Genomic DNA, 16,947 nt, shown 5'->3' with positions numbered 1-16,947 from the left:
TCAAGCTGACCTCTCGCTAATCACCGAGTTAATTACCTAAAGTAACAAGTGGAAAGTTCTGATTAAAAATTGAAATGATTACAAGGTAAATTACAGACGTTTTTGAAAGTTCTTGTTCCTACTACACCCATTTCTATGTCAACTATCGATCTATGATCGAACACCTCGCATTTTCCGAGCTAGCAAAAAACTATCACAAGTGCAATTCCAATCTCGTCCCTAACGTCGAGTGCAACGATTATTTAATCGAAAACGATGCTCGAAAAATAATGAGCCTCGAGTGCTGTTATTTCGACTGTCCCCATTTTCTGCCGAATCATGTCGACGGTGCATTGTTAGCCGAGTACAGTTCGTTACACGAAAACACCCTTACCTCGCTTCAGTTGCTTTTGCTTGTGCTCCTGGTCCTTCTTGACCCCGTTACTTTCACTCGCTATAAAACTCTCGCTCGTCTTCGACTTCATTATTCCTGTTGGTCGCGAGACGATTGCGTAACGCTCGCCGCAAAGCGGTCTACTACACCTTCTCTCCTCTCGGGTCCCGTGATAAGATAATGAAAACGTATATCGCGGTGCTAATCTGTCTGCTCGATAAACGGCACCTTCCGAAAAATAATTTCCACAGTCACTCGAATTTATGCGAATACCACTGCACTGGAGCGACGGTTGATCACGGTGATCGAACTTCGACGGACACGATACTGACTGCACGGACGCCGATCGCAGACTGACCGTCCCGAGAGCCGCTGCGATTCCTGCGTCGAGTTTTGTGCGTCAAGCCACCGTTCTACCGATATTTGCTTTTCACGGCCGTCTGCGATTGCGGCTACTTCCTTCAGAGAGTTTGATGCAGGATTTTCAAATTTGGGTGCTTGGTGCAAGTTTTCAAATTTTTCAGATTTGCAATTTTTCGAGCTGTATGCTTCGGTTCTGGTCACCCTGGCTCATAGGCTCCCAAATTCCTACACTTCCACATCCATAGATCCCCAAATCCCCAGATAGTTTTTTGCTCCCCAGATTCCAAGCTTCTCAAACCCCAAGCTTTCCAAATCCCAAGCTTTCCAAATTCCAAGCTTTCCAAATCCCAAGCACCCCAAATCCCAAGCTTCCCAAATTCCAAGCACCCCCAAATCCCAAGCTCCCCAAATCCCAAGCTTTCCAAATCCCAAGCTTCCCAAATCCCAAGCTTTCCAAATTCCAAGCTTCCCAAATTCCAATCTTCCCAAATCCCAAGCTTCCCAAATCCCAAGCACCCCCAAATCCCAAGCTCCCCAAATCCCAAGCACCCCCAAATCCCAAGTTTTCCAAATTCCAATCTTCCCAAATCCCAAGTTCCCCAAATCCCAAGCACCCCCAAATCCCAACCTTCCCAAATCCCAAGCACCCTCAAATCCCAAGCACCCTCAAATCCCAAGTTCCCCAAATCCCAAGTTCCCCAAATTCCAAGCTTCCCAAATCCCAAGCATCCCCAAATCCCAACCTTCCCAAATCCCAAGCTTCCCAAATCCCAAGCACCCTCAAATCCCAAGCCTCCCAAATCCCAAGCTCCCCAAATCCCAAGCACCCCAAATTCCAAGCTCCCCAGATCCCTAGAGTGGCTCATAGGCTCCCCAAATTCCCACATTTCCACATCCATACATCCCCAAATCCCAAGCTCCCCAAATACCTATGCTCCCAAGTCCCTAAACCTCCAAATCCCTATATTCTCAAACTCCACGTCCCCAAATCCACTATGTCTCCAAATTCTAGGTCTTGAAATCCACTACCTCTCCAAATGCGAGGTCCTCCAATTTCTAAACCCTCAGATACCTACATTCCCAAATCCAGAAGTCTCTAAACCCCTCATGCTCCAAATATCTGTGTACTCCAAATATCTACATACTCAAAATATCTGTACACTCCAAATGTCTATACACTCCAAATATCTGTACACATCACTCACCCAAAATGTAAAAATCCTAAAGAATCCCCAAAACGAGTGTCCTTCCTTGGTCACCATGTTCAAAAGAGAATGTAGATTTGTTCATGACTGTACGTGCACGGTGTTCAACGTTGAAAGTCCTCGGATTTAATGAAGAAATGTTAAGATTCGAAACATGGTCGTGTAGATTGCAACGATAGAAAGGGCGAGGCAAACGCTTCGACTTCTCTAATTAACCAGTTCCATTTTGCACTAAAGCGTTAAAATTTAATGGAAAGTACGAGGATCGTGACTACTTATCTAATTAATTAGATTTACCAAGTGCATTGAAAAGTTGGCAAAAAGTTCGACTTAATTAATTAGTTCTACCAAGTACAAAGTGTTGAAATTTGATAAAAAGTAGTACTACGTGGCAGCTCCCTAATTAATTAGTTCTGTAGAGCGTGCTGCAATGTTGAAATTTAATAAAAAGCAAGACCGTCGTGACTGTTTAGCTAATTAATTCTAGCGATTGTGGCAGCCTTGGAGTTTGATAAAAATATCGGGATTCGTTACGATAATTCTGCTAATTAATTACTTACAATTGTGCAGTGTTGAATTTTAAAATGATTCAACTTCAATTACTCGTATTAAAGCTTTGAAATGTCGTCGAAAAGTGCAGAAGGTTACGATATAGACCACTAATAATAACGACAGTAAACGAAATCCGATCGAAAAGAAAAAGGGGTTCTTTGATGAATAAAATGAAAGGACTCCGCGAGATGAAACGGAGCGTTTGATTAGAAACAGATTACATGCGTGTAATGGAAAACCTATTAATGGAACACAAGCTGGTTTCAATCAAGTATATTTAGTTGCACGAGATACCTTTCAGGTTGTTTCTCTTGAAATAACTCGCGGTAACTGTTTGTAAGATAAAGTAATTATGTCGTTTAGAGAAGAAACACAGTTAATGACCGCAACAGATGTTATACGCCGAGGTTGATCCGTTGAAAACGGCATACTTAATTATCTTGTTTAACTGATGAAGATAAAACGCATGGGTGTATGTGATTTTGTTAATCGGAATAAAACAATACGCTGTTTCAGTGCAATCAGGGACTTCTCTGAATGGATGCTACGGTAATGAAGCTAATTAAAATCCACTGCGGAAATTTATTGTTACTCTTTCAATTTATTCGGAGAAAGTACTCGGGTTCGTTACGTACAGTAGACTCTAGTTATATTGCAACCAGTGCGGGGATATGATAGCGGTATGTCTTTACAATTGTAAAACATGAAGGTTTTCAGAGGTTAACGCTTTCAGAATTCCACGCGTTGTACTTCCATGCTTGACATTTTCACGTATCATAATTCCACGCGTTGTATTTCCACGATTGATATTCTCACGTATCATAATTCCACGCGTTGTACTTCCACGCTTGATATTCTCACGCATCATAATTCCACGCGTTGTGTTTCCACGCTTCATATTCTCACGTATCATAATTCCACGCGTTGTACTTCCACGCTTGATATTCTCACGCATCATAACTCCACGCGTTGTACTTCCACGCTTGATATTCTCACGTATCATAATTCCACGCGTTGTACTTCCACGCTTGATATTCTCACGCATCATAATTCCACGCGTTGTACTTCCACGCTTGATATTCTCACGCATCATAATTCCACGCGTTGTACTTCCACGCTTGATATTCTCACGCATCATAATTCCACGCGATATACTTCCACGCTTGATATTTTCACGTATCATAATTCCACGCGTTGCACTTCCACGCTTGATATTCTCACGTATTATAATTCCACGCTCTGCATTTCCACGCTTGATATTTTCATGTATTGTACTTTCACACGCTGTATTGATACTTTCATATATTGTACTTCCACGCGTTGTATTTCCACGTTTGATATTCTCATGTGTCGTACTTCCACGCGCTGTATTTTCATTTATCATAACTCCACAAGCTGTATTTCGACGCTTGATATTTTCATGTGTCATACTTCCACGCGCTGTATTTCCACGTTTGATATTCTCACGTGTCGTACTTCCACGCGCTGTATTTTCATTTATCATAACTCCACAAGCTGTATTTCGACGCTTGATATTTTCATGTGTCATACCTCCACGTGCTGTATTTCCACACTTGATATTTGCATGCATCATACTTCCACGCGTGGTATTCTCACATACTTTACTTTTATACCTGATATGTTCATGTGCTGTATTTCCATGCGTGGTAACTTCCTAGGTTATACCTTCATACATGTTATTTTCACGCGTCATACTACCACGTGTGATTTTTTCACGCATCACATTCTTATCCACAGTCATGTTCTTTCCACGTGTAGAATCTTCACACGTGCTTCATGGTATTTTCACATACCGTGCTTCGCTCGTACTTTCACACGTCGTTCCATGCATTGTACTTCAAAACGTAGTATCTTCATACATTGTTTTTCTACACATCAGACAATAGTAAGAAGACCAAATTGATCTCGTCTATGATAATACAACAAAAGTCTACCGTAGTAAAATTAATAACAAAAAAGCTTCCTCCCTCCATTCTTTATCTAAAAAGACGAAGCTCCTCGAATCTTAATAAGTTTTTATCGAAGCATAAATCAACATGAGGTATATAGGGTAATGTTTCTATGCAATTCTCATTCACGTTTCTTGGTACTGTTTACAGAATCCGGTCACGTATAAGAACAACTGAATTTCGCCGAGTCAAGACGACGAACGTGTGGTTGTTAGGTCGAGGACTAACAAACGAACACCCAAGTAGCAGCATAAATTGCTGTTTACTCTTCCCCTCCTACAGTCAACGATTTTCCTTGTCGTGGCACTGAAGAACAACGATGCAAATTCTGGAGCTGGAAAGTTAAAACCACTTTCTCGACGTTTCGACTCCGTTTCACTGCGATGAAATCCCTTTCGTCGATAACGAGATTATTGCTGCCCGACGAACACGATTTATTATCTTTGACATCAATTACACTGCAGTGTGTTATTATGTTACAAGACATACGTACATCGAGAGGGAATTCTACACCGGCCAGGCCTTATCTTCTTTCAAATAATGCTGGTATGCGTTACAGGCACGTATTAGATCTTGTTAATAAATACCTTGGAATCAAAGACATTATTTACGCAACAGCATTCGAAAAGCGGGGAATTGTGCACCAAGGAAAGCAATCGCCGGAGGAAATTCTATCCGTATGAATTTTTATATAATTCGTATTCGCGATTAAAATTCTTTTTGAGAAACGCATTCCTTCGTTTAAATGAGCTGCGCACTGAGGAACCCCACGTGACTCGAATGCCGCGAATTTCAAAAGCACGTTCAACTAAGTATTTTATGGGTATAACTACTTAATTCTGGTTAATATTCTACATGTCGTTTTTTATTCATTTTCTGAACTCGAAGCAAGCATTTTTCATTCAAGCAGCCGATCTTTATGAAAGGAAACTCCATACGTGAAAATGCTTGTACCTACAAAAAAACTCATAAGACCATTTCTGTAGAGAATTTCCTGAGCTACAAAATTGATGGTAAGCATTTTCATCGTGGAACGAACGAGTACCGAGATATTCGCGAATAACTGTTTCACCCTCTGAATTGTCAAGAGTCATCTTTTGATGTATCGAAACAGCGAAGAACTAGCTTTCTAAGAATAATTCCATAGAAAAATGGTAATTTCCGTGAGAAAGAGATTGAACCGTTCCGCGGGATTTACCGTTGATCGCCTGTTAAAAGCGCAGCGGTAAATACGAAATTAAAACAGAAAGAAAGTCCCGCAGGGTTTCCTTCGCGTTACTTATCTTATCAGCGGAACAAGTCGAACGCGACAAAACGAGAGCACAGGAAGGATTGTGGTCACCGGACACCTTCGAGTTAAACGGATTGACGTCTTATGCAATCTTTCGGTTCGCGTGTCCAACTCACCTAGATGTTACGAATCATGCTCTCGAGGCTGAAACCGTTACGAAGCACCGTCTTTTTTATTTTCGCAATCGGTAACGAGAGATAAGCTATCGAGTAATTGCCTCCGAGGTAGTAGGGACCTAATGGTCATTAGAATCGCGGTTTTTCGATAACGCAAGAAACTGTTCTTAAAAAGCTTGTACGTGATTCAGTCACGCAGGTATTGACACTCGACGCGCATCCGTGACTATCTCGTCTTATTTTTCCCTCTCGTTTCGCGTTTCTCTGATTCGATGCACGGATATCGGCCGTCACGCATTCCTGATCGCGTGCTGATCGATCACGCTCCAACGAATCTCTCCACGCGCTCCTTTTTATTTAAGAGTATCGTGTCTGAAACGACGATGAGCTTCTGCTCTTCTTTTCAACCGCGAGAAACCGTGTTTATATCATACCATCGCTCTGCCGCGTTGCAAATCATCTGGTCGAGCTACCGATATCCGTTGTGTCGTCAGTTCTACGCGTGGCATTTCCACGCGTTTTAATTTCGCGCACAGCAACTCCCCGCGCTGTACTTCCCCGCGCGGTATAACTTCACGAGTCGTACTTCCACGCAAGGTATTACCTTACGTTCTACTTCTACGCATGATAATTCAACGCGAGGTATTTCGGTACTTTGTACTTTCACGCGTGGTATTTCTACATGCGGTAATTCAACGCGTGGTATTTCCACGCGTTTTAATTTCGCGCACAGCAACTCCCCGCGCGGTAATTCGACGCGGTATAACTTCACGAGTCGTACTTCCACGCATGGTATTACCTTACGTGCTACTTCCACGTATGGTATTTCTACGTATGGTAATTCAACGCGAGGTATTTCGGCGCTTTGTACTTTCACGCGTGATATTTCGACACGCGTGGTATTTCCACGCGTTTTAATTTCGCGCACAGCAACTCCCCGCGCGGTAATTCGACGCGGTATAACTTCACGAGTGATACTTCCACGCATGGTATTACCTTACGTTCCACTTCTACGCATGTTATTTCTACGTATGGTAATTCAACGCGAGGTATTTCGGCGTTTTGTACTTTCACGCGTGATATTTCGGCACGCGTGGTATTTCTACATGCGGTAATTCAACGCGTGGTATTTCGGCGCGCAGTTCTACGCATGGCATTTTCACGCGCTAAAACTTCCTTGCACATTTCCACTCTATTTCAGTTCTACACGTGGTATTTCCACGCGCGATTCTGTATCTCCACACGTAGTAACTCTACGCGTTGCAATTTCACGCATGGTATTTCAACAGTTTATACTTCGCGGTGCAGTTGCACGCGCTATATTTCCACGCGCGATAATTCAACGCACTGTTCTTTCACGCCTTTTACTTCCTCGCAAGATATCTGTACGTGCTACTTCTATGTACACGCTGTGTTATGTGTACTTTCATATGTAATACGTGTACTTTCATATGTAATGTTTCCACGTGTTCCACTTACATAGATAGTGCTTTCATTATCTATTTCAGTGCGTTAACCCTTTGCACTATTTTGACGAGTCTGACGCACTCGTACTTCGGCCGTGATCAATTTTACTCGAATTTTTAATACGCTTCAATTCGGAGTTCAAGTCCAATTATGATTTGCATAGTCAACGATTGCATAATAACATATTGACATAATATTTCAAGTTTTGTTATTGTAGCTGGAATTAGTCACTTCGGACTGACGCACCTGACAAATAAGTCACAGTGCAAGGGGTTAAAGCGTGCAACTAAAATATGAGGTAAGGTGTCTTCAAATTTTTTTGTCTGCTTTAATATTATAGCTGGAATTAGTTCGGACTGACGCACCTGACAAATAAGTCACAGTGCAAGGGGTTAAAGCGTGCAACTAAAATATGAGGTAAGGTGTCTATTCTTTATGGATGATTTTTTGTATCCTTTACAAGACCGCAGGAAAACGGGGCAAAACTGAATATTCGTAACCGTATATACTTATGGATAATGAACAATATTTGGTCGCATTTCACAGGTTATGTAAGCGCGGAGTTACGTTACAGTGTGGAGACTTCCTCGAAGGACCTCCACCTACCAGTAACCCGAATACAGTAGGTAGGTGAAATATCGATTCGCAAGACATTCGAGAGAAAGGACAACGGATTTGGGCGAGGTGCCCTTTGTCCGGAGAAGACAGAGATTCTCTTTAAGATCCCTTTTTACTGCTACGTTCAATACCTTTGGACTCCACGAAACTTTCTCTCGACACAATCGATTGTTTCGAACAAACAGTTCAATCTCGCGATGAGAATCCTGGAAGGTTTGTATTTTATCTTTAATTGATTCGTGAGTTATATGAGAATCGAACCTTGTTAAAATTAATAGCGCTTTCACGTCGTTAAACAAGTTGTTTGTTCAACTTCTACTTCCGATATAACTCGTCTGTAAATGTGCAAAAAGATTCTCCCTAAGAATAATGATGTACGCTAACGATAAGTCCCGTGGTACAAAGGTCCACGTAGCAGACTTCCAGTTAGCGAGCACGTCACAAAAGGGTACGGCTACGGTAATTTCGATGCATTTCACTCGACGGGATTGTCCCTTCCGGTTACTAGCGCAGCGTGAATCGAATACGAGGGGGTGGTATCGATCTGCACCGCTTGCAGTTTCACTGAAAGCCGGCAACGGAGTTAACGACGTCGCTTTGAGGGGTGAGACCCTTGTACCAAATGTATGTCAATATACAAGGGACGCAGAGAAGAAAAGAAAAATCAATACCATTCGTCGATTCTTCTATATTATTTATTAAACGTCCGCTCTTCAATTACTCTAATAACAGACTGTGCTTCCGCGAACTGTTCAACCTTCACGTTTCGCGAAAATTAGTCGATATAACGTACAATGTGGCTACTGTTCCTGATGTTCACTGATATCTTATATGACATTGATCATTTTTATTTAAACATCGAAGATGCATCTGATACTCATCGATGTCTTATGACATTGATAATTTAAATCTCAAAGATGCATCTTAACCTTAATAAATTTAAAAATTAATTTCAATATTAATAAATTAAACTTCAGTCTAAACCTCGAATATTATGAAGTCATAAATTAAAAAGAAGATAAATCTAACGATAAGTATTTTCGTCGTTAGTTGTATCAATACCTTAATGATATCGATACTTATGGAACGTTATCGGTAATACAGTGATTATACTTGACAAGCGTCAATATTTAAAGCAAGGGACAACATATGGCGCCGGGTCTGAAACAGCATGTCGGATTTGTCCGCAGCTCGTTACGAGATTGATAGTGGATCGTGTTTGACGAAAAGATAAACGATGTCCCGTTGGACTAGCCGACACGCGACAGTTACAATGGAATTTGTGTGTGAATTAAACAGAGAGTAGAAAACGAGCGAACCAACGTGAGCTTCGGTGCAGCGCTCGTGAAACGCGTTGCAGTCGTCTGAGCGTATAGAAGCGCACGCACATCGCGGCAAGGTACGGTTGCGTGGGTAGAACGCATAATTGCGGGAGCAAATTTACGAGCGTGGCGTCCTCAGATACCATCCTGGAATCGCTGGTGCACGCACGTTGGAATCGAAACTTTCGCGTCGATATTTCATACTAGTTTCACTATCTGTACTACAGAAGCAAGCGGGAAATGGGTATATACCGTGTAGAGAATGATTTTCGCTTTGAAACGAAACGGAATTAAAGTTTAAAATTGCAACGATCTCCATAGATCTCCGTGCGCTGCAATGAACGCGCATGCGCAGTGGTCAGAGGGGATTCCCTCAACTGGCCATATAGTGAGACTGCGCCGTGTTGAAAGAAGATAGAAATTCTATATTGTTACTCTAGGAATTTGTACGTTTCTCCAATTTTCAACGCCTACGCACACCTCGGAGAATTAACATTTGTATTCTAAACACGCGAGATTACGCAACAGTTATGACACGTTGAGCACCGAGGACAGTGCACGATGCACCGCTCTGTTAAATCAATGAAACTCGCGACAAAAGGTACGACGGGAAAAAAGGACGGAAGGTTTGGAGCTGCAAAGGTGGCAGCCGTAGGGAGAAGATCGAATGCGAGCGACAGCTTCGCTCGAGAATGCAGGTCACGCTTAAATAGCGCGAAAACAAAATGAACAGGAAAAACAGTCGGCAGAGGTAGTGTACGTGTGTTGGGCTCACCCTAGGAAACGTCAAACCGATGGATCCACCTATTTATAGCCCCACTGAGTGAGTTTAGTCGTACGATCCATTCGAAAAACATTCGGCGTGCTCGTCACGAGGAAAAGACCGTGAAAATCGGACGGAAATTGCGCGATATACAGGGGCGTACCCCACTAACACATGCTATGAAAGTCTTTGGCAACTGCAAGCACAACGGAGCCAACGCACACACACGCTCGCCGCCGACTAGCGAAGTCGCGGAGAGAGAGAAAAGCTAGCCGGCATTCACCACTTGGTTTCCGCCTTTTACTCACCCATCTTTACGGCTGACACGAGTTCCGATGCTCCTGATGGCGGTTCGTCGCGGACGATGAGTTACACGATCATATTACACCACTGGCCACGAATATAAACAACCCGGTCACGGGATTTCACTTAAGAAATCGCGATAAACGCAAGAGACGTTCTTACCACCGAACGCTCGACGTCCGACATTGTAGTGGCGACCGAGCGCGGCAATGCGCATGCGCGTTCGCTCTTGCACTGTCGTATCTACTGACAGGGGGCTCCCCAGTTTTCGATTTATAAATAACAAATATACAGTCGTTTTATCATTGTATTTCTTAACATATCCTATACAGATTCATAGATTCCTTATATTCAACAATACAAGAAACCCTTTTTAATAGTTTATTAAGTTTTTGAATCGAACCAGTCGCAGCGTTGGAAACTCTGCGCATGCGCGATGCGCAAAGGAGGGAAACAGAAGTAACATTCTTGTATATTCGGTCGTGCGTGAGAAGTGGGAATATTGTTTTTAACGTGCGCGAATTAATAAATTAATAATTTAGTGAATAATGAAATGACTTTTTCTTTTAAGTGCCGCTAAAAAGTGCAGAAATAAGACAGAAATTTAAGGAATACCAACAAAATCTGGCGCGGTTAAAATCAAACGGTGATCCTCTACGAAACGGTAAGTCGAATTCTTAATCTACACCACGTTACTTAAGGATGTTGTAAATTGGTTATTACGTACAATGAGAGATAAATAATTCATAAGTGCTACGAGTATTATTTGCATTCTTGCAACTGTAATACGATTATGTCAAACTAGTTGAATGTCAAGCGAATTTAATCGACCGATGTTTATGCATGGCATTATCTGTACGTTCATACGTGAAATTATAAAGAAGGTATTATAATGTAGTATGTGTAGAATAATTAGATATCGAGGATTGGTAATTACAATTTTGCATTAGTATCGCGACATGATTTAAATACGGAACCGCTGGCATCATCTAGCGGTTAGTGGGAAGGTAGTAGACAAATTTTTTTGCGGGAAAGAAAACTTCCGCCATTTTGATGTCATTCCCTATATGATCGACGCGATACAGTAGAGTTGTCGAATTGTTCTGAACACATTTTTGGACCCACAGAATACATTGTAGGCAGTATAACATCAATATTAATGAATATATAATAAATATATGGCATATTAATAAATAAAATCGATATTAATTGGATTTTTAAAAAATGGAACAAGTGGCGCCATCTCTCCGGCGAACAGGGTGAACTACACAGTTTTGAAACTGTAGTTTCGTTAGTTCTCGCGCGTTGCCGCTAGATGGCGCCATGCGTATCGTTTACAGTGCAATTGATGCACTTGATTCTCTTAGCTTAAATTAAAGTCAAATTATGCAAATAAGCTTCCTTTGTAAAACAGAAAACATCTGTGAGCAAAGTAATTTTTAACCATTTTTATATATTTCCCTTACCAACGATAATAAAAATTTATGATTACATAGATTTCAATATCGACGACTAGATGACGCTGATTGTACTTTTTCAAAACTCAGAAATAATACTAAACAATACACTGAAACAAGGCTCGCTCAGTATTTCCAACCTATTCACTTAACCTTTGCATTAACATAACTTTCTCTTTAATTTCTACGCCAGCTTAATAATCACAATATTTTTATTAACAACGTACACATTAAAGAGACCACATAAAAGTATGGTGCTTCACACTAATTTAACTTGTAAATAAATTAAACCGATGAAATTCCTTCTTCGAATTACATGCGCGGAAGCTTCTGCGCATAATAAGTAAATTAAATGTGTCAGGCATGGACATACACACAACAGAGTAATTTCTCGCTTCATTATTCGCTAATTTGCAATTTCTGATGATTACGTATTCCCAGCATACGAACGAGGAAGAGAATCAGTGATATAATTCAGTGTACAAATGCAATGAGAATCTATTCTTCGTTACATATGAATTCCTTGCGCTTAAATACATTCTTGATTCAATGGCCGCTGATTCGAATTTACCGCTTTTCAGTCCACTTCGTTAGTTTGTTCGAAGACTTTATTCGAGGATAGCCAAGATATGCAAACATTTGCTACGCATCATTTCATCTGTTTTTTTATAACGAGCCACCTTAACGAACCGCAAAATTAGATAGCAATTTTTATTTCTACTTCCACGCGTCGTACTTCCATGCTCCACATTTTCTCGCGTTCTACTTCCTCGCGTCGTATTTCCATGCGCCGTAATTTCACGCGTTGTACTTCCACGCATTCTACTTCTACATGCTGTTTTTCCACGGGTCATACTTCCAAGAGTTATGCTTTCACGGGTCGTATTTCCATGCATCGTACTTTCACGCATTGTACTTCCTCGGTTATATTACTACGTGCTTTATTTTCACGGGTCATGCGTTGTACTTTCACGTGTTTGAACTTCTACGTATTATTTTTTCACGCGTCGTATTTTCATGCCTTATATTTTCATGCGTTATATTTTCATGTCTTGTATTTCAACAAGCAACATCGCAAGCTGTCCGCACTTACCTATCATCTTCCGTTTCATTGAAACATCACGTTCTATCGCATATTTGAGACAATAAGTTTCCATGAACCCAAGAACGATGAACACGTTCGTTAGCGCTCACATTTCGGCCAGATAATACGATGAGATCGTGACTTCCTCCGTTTCCTCGTCGACGATGCAGAAACCGCAAAGAGGACGAAGAGGAGTTGAGACTGAAGGGACGAAAGGGAGGACGGTTAAAAAGACGGCGATTAGTCAAGCGAAATCGTCCATCACGTCTGAACATACGAGGAACATATGCGGACTAGCTTCTGCCGCACCTCTCGAAATAGAGAAAGAGAAAGAGAGACGAGCGACCGACCAGTAGAGAACTAAAAGTACAGAGTTCTTTTCGGCTAACCGCCTACTTAATTAAAACAACATTAAGCCGACCGGCTAACGCCGAGAAACGTTTCTCTCCATGGACCGTGCAACCAACAGACGAACCGCGAACCATACAGACGAAGATAGGTGGAACGTACGTACAGGGTGAGGCAATTTACACAGGTTGTAATTGCTATTTCGCTCTTTACTTGAAAAAGAAATTATTTGGGAGAATATTTAAATAGTTTCTCTTTTTAGAAGTACGAAGTTGAATTTTGATCTGATCTGTTCAACTATGGAAAATTATGACAAAGTCGCAAAAAATTGTTAGGTAAAATAGTTCCTCTTTTTATAAGTACGAAGTTGAATTTTGATCTGATCTGTTCATCTATGGAGAATTATGACAAAGTCGCAAAAAATTGTTAGGTAAAATAGTTCCTCTTTTTATAAGTACAAAGTTGAATTTTGATCTGATCTGTTCATCTATGGAAAATTATGACAAAGTCGCAAAAAATTATTAGATAAAATAGTTTCTCTTTTTATAAGTACGAAGTTGAATTTTGATCTGATCTGTTCATCTATGGAAAATTATGACAGTCGCAAAAAATTGTTAGGTAAAATAGTTCCTCTTTTTATAAGTACGAAGTTGAATTTTGATCTGATCTGTTCATCTATGAAAAATTATGACAAGGTCGCAAAAAATTGTTAGGTAAAATAGTTCCTCTTTTTATAAGTACGAAGTTGAACTTTGATCTGATCTGTTCATCTATGGAGAATTATGACAAAGTCGCAAAAAATTATTAGATAAAATAGTTCCTCTTTTTATAAGTACGAAGTTGACAAATTTGAAAGATCTGATCTGCTCATCTGGAGAATTGTGACAATTATAACAAGAATTATGACAAAGTCTTGTGCTTCATGAACATCGAGTCTGTTACGGAAAAAGTACTATCTGTAAAATTTTATACCAATGAAGATGCTGAAATATTAATGTGTCACAACATGATTCCATCATCCAAATTCTTCATCCACAACTTAACCGAATAGCAATGACAACCGCCACCCTGTATACACAAGAGCGAGGCTACCAGCAGCATTTCGTAGCTGTTAAATCTCGGTTGTAACTGCCGTTGCTTGACTCCCGTGCCGCCTCATAAACTACGTTCGTTATTAAATTATGTACATTTGGACGTTCGCTTTGCGCGTCGTGTTCCCTCCATCTTGGAACTGGCCAGTTGTCCTCGCCAGCCGATCGTATCCCCCATCTCCGGGAATAACCGGGATTATTACTTTAAAGTAGTTCTCCAGCTCGATGAACGTCGAACCGTCCTTGGAACGATGCTCTTTGTGTCCCGAGAATCATCGAGATTATTACTAGTCCTCGATATCGAAAAGACAGCTGCGAGAATAGCTGCGATGATTACTCTGGATAGTTTTGTTCAGAGGTGTATGTTCGCTTCAAGATTCCTTTGGAGGAGCTTGTTGCTTGATATTTTGTCGTTAGACTTTTGGCGACGATTCAATGTGGGTTTGATTTGTGGGATTTGGAACGATCATTGATTATGGCACTTGGTGATATTAAGATTTTCGTTGGAATATATTTGGACGATCAAGATGTGAAGCACTGAATTAAGACAGCAATTTAGATTCAGGTCATAAGTCAATGAGTTATTGGGAGTTTAAAAATTCAAAGTATCAATTCAATGCAAAGACTGCAATATTAATCACAGCACTAAATAATTAATATCTAAAAACTTATGTATATTTTATGTACATTTCAATATGCATTCCCTTTAATTTTTTGCTAAGTATTGCTTATAATAATTTATTTAAGTAAGGTCTCCACTTGTAAATGAAGATAACACGTGTAACGAGGTTCCCAAAAAACGAAGATTAAAAATACGACTCATTTATCCAATTTCCTTCCTATTTAACTAATTTTAGCGGTGAATGGTTCGAGTTACATTCAATTGGACCTGGTATCGAGGATTATCAAAATACACGGCTGTTCAAGCCGAGACTAATTCAAAGTAGACACGCGTGCTACATCAGAAGTGGAAACACGCAAGCACGCGCTAGCCAATTAAGTGCAATGCCGAAGACGAAAGGGTGAGAAATGACCGTGACACTTAGCGGTCTTAAGTAGCAAGATTTAGAGACGACAGGTGCTCTGATAGTATCCTGGCCTCGTACCCCCTCGGCTCCTTCGGTTTTCCTTCGTCACGAGGGAAAATATTCGAGTGCCCGTCTTTTGGCAAGCAACGCCTCGCGTATTAATAATAACCGCTTGACACGGCGCCAACTATCTCACGTTCTTCTCGTTTCAAAGAATCCTTGCTTACACGCTGAAATTTCGTACTTGCTCCATTAAAGTCACTCCATTTCCTTTTTAATAATACCCTACCTTTTTTCGGTAATGAATGTTAAAGTTGGGGACATGCGGTCAGCGCCATTTTGTACGACTCTTGTCCGAGGAAATTATAAAAGGGTGTTTGCATAGAATTGTTACTGTGGTTTTAACTAAACTTTCTTCTTAATTCTTAATTGGTTAAAAAGAAACGCTAATTCTAAGATATATATTTTTGTACAATAAATAGACACCAATTTATTAAATTTTTAACCTTCTTATTTATCAAGACTACATACAGTTGAAGTGTTCACATCCAAAAAATTGTAATAAACTATTCCCTCGTAATTCAATTACGCTAAAAGGACGTAGATGAAGAAGAATTGTAAAAAATGAAGGTGCACCCTTTTGCCGTGAGGCCGTCAATTTCAGCGTAACGTGTTCAGAAACATTTATGCATTGGCAGCGTTTACATTTAAACAACCCAGAAAAGTACAAAAGCGAAGTTCTCGGGTTCCATGAATAAAAGAAAACAATGTCCGCTTTTACACCAACCTTTTGCCACGCACGTATCGTCACAATGGGACGTTCTTGGAGGGTAATTTAAATGGATCGATTCGTCCGAACGAGGGAGTTCAGGGTATATCGTGCAACCACGGTGTATATACAAAGAGGCAGACGGGTATATTCTGCGAAATGTAATAAAGATGGCGAGGAGAAACGAGGCGGTCTGATATGGACAAAAATGACCGCCTACGAGTACGTATTTAACGTATTGTTAAGCAACGCACCGAAGCGTAGCTCCTTCAGAAAACGCGCCACGTTCGTTCCTAGCGAACAAGACGCTGTGACCGGCCTATTTTGTATCCAATAAGTTCGTCGGAAAGCGAGTAATTGCTCGAAAATTATGGGAACCCTTACAAAATGTCCTTTGGTATTACGTTGGAATGTACTTATACTAAAAACTTTCGTTGCTAAGCCTAGTTTCTGCAATTTTTATATTTTTATTTTATGTACAAATTTTAAATTAGTATTAGCAAATGGTTTTGGGTATCTGTGATCGAAGAACCTTATGATTTAATCCTGTGTTGCATAACTGACACAAATTCCTAAATCTCTAAGTTCACACCGATGTCCACAGCGAACTAGATCTGCCCATCAGTTCGAACAAAGAGCATCGGTCGTTTTATGTAAAACGTTCCTCGCTAACGCGTGTACTATCTACCCCAGACATCGAGCAAAGAAGGATTTGTTTGGTAACGAGACTCGAATCGAGACGCGAGTTACTGAACGAGTTTAATTGGTCGCTGCACGTTCTCCGCTTCGGGTTAACTTTGGAGCGTGGAACGTTGATAAATGACGCT

At 40.8% G+C, this 16,947-nt stretch overlaps 1 protein-coding gene and 1 long non-coding RNA gene across 3 annotated transcripts in view; one reads left to right on the top strand and one right to left on the bottom strand.

The window, feature by feature from the left end:
* The window catches only part of Unc-115a (actin binding LIM protein Uncoordinated 115a), a 41,094-nt gene extending 30,563 nt beyond the window's left edge, over nt 1-10,531 (bottom strand). The window contains exon 1 of one of the 2 annotated variants that reach the window (XM_012286288.2): nt 10,349-10,531. In XM_012286288.2, coding sequence (XP_012141678.1) covers nt 10,349-10,352 — 4 coding nt within the window. In that variant the 5' untranslated portion in view covers nt 10,353-10,531. Of the gene's footprint in view, nt 1-373; nt 746-10,348 lie in introns of those variants that run through there. The other variant, XM_012286284.2, reaches the window with a different exon arrangement.
* A 46-nt stretch (nt 10,532-10,577) lies between these two features.
* Nucleotides 10,578-15,849, top strand: LOC143265158 (uncharacterized). The gene is made up of 2 exons (XR_013039355.1): nt 10,578-11,007; nt 15,181-15,849. It is a non-coding gene; the product is annotated as an uncharacterized LOC143265158 (long non-coding RNA).
* Nucleotides 15,850-16,947: the final 1,098 nt, after the last annotated feature.

This window comes from Megachile rotundata, chromosome 9 (genome assembly GCF_050947335.1).
Source record: "Megachile rotundata isolate GNS110a chromosome 9, iyMegRotu1, whole genome shotgun sequence".
In the NCBI taxonomy this organism is placed as follows: Eukaryota; Metazoa; Arthropoda; class Insecta; order Hymenoptera; family Megachilidae; genus Megachile; species Megachile rotundata.
The sequence above is the reverse complement of the archived record's forward strand: the minus strand, read 5'-3'. Positions and strand labels throughout refer to the sequence as shown.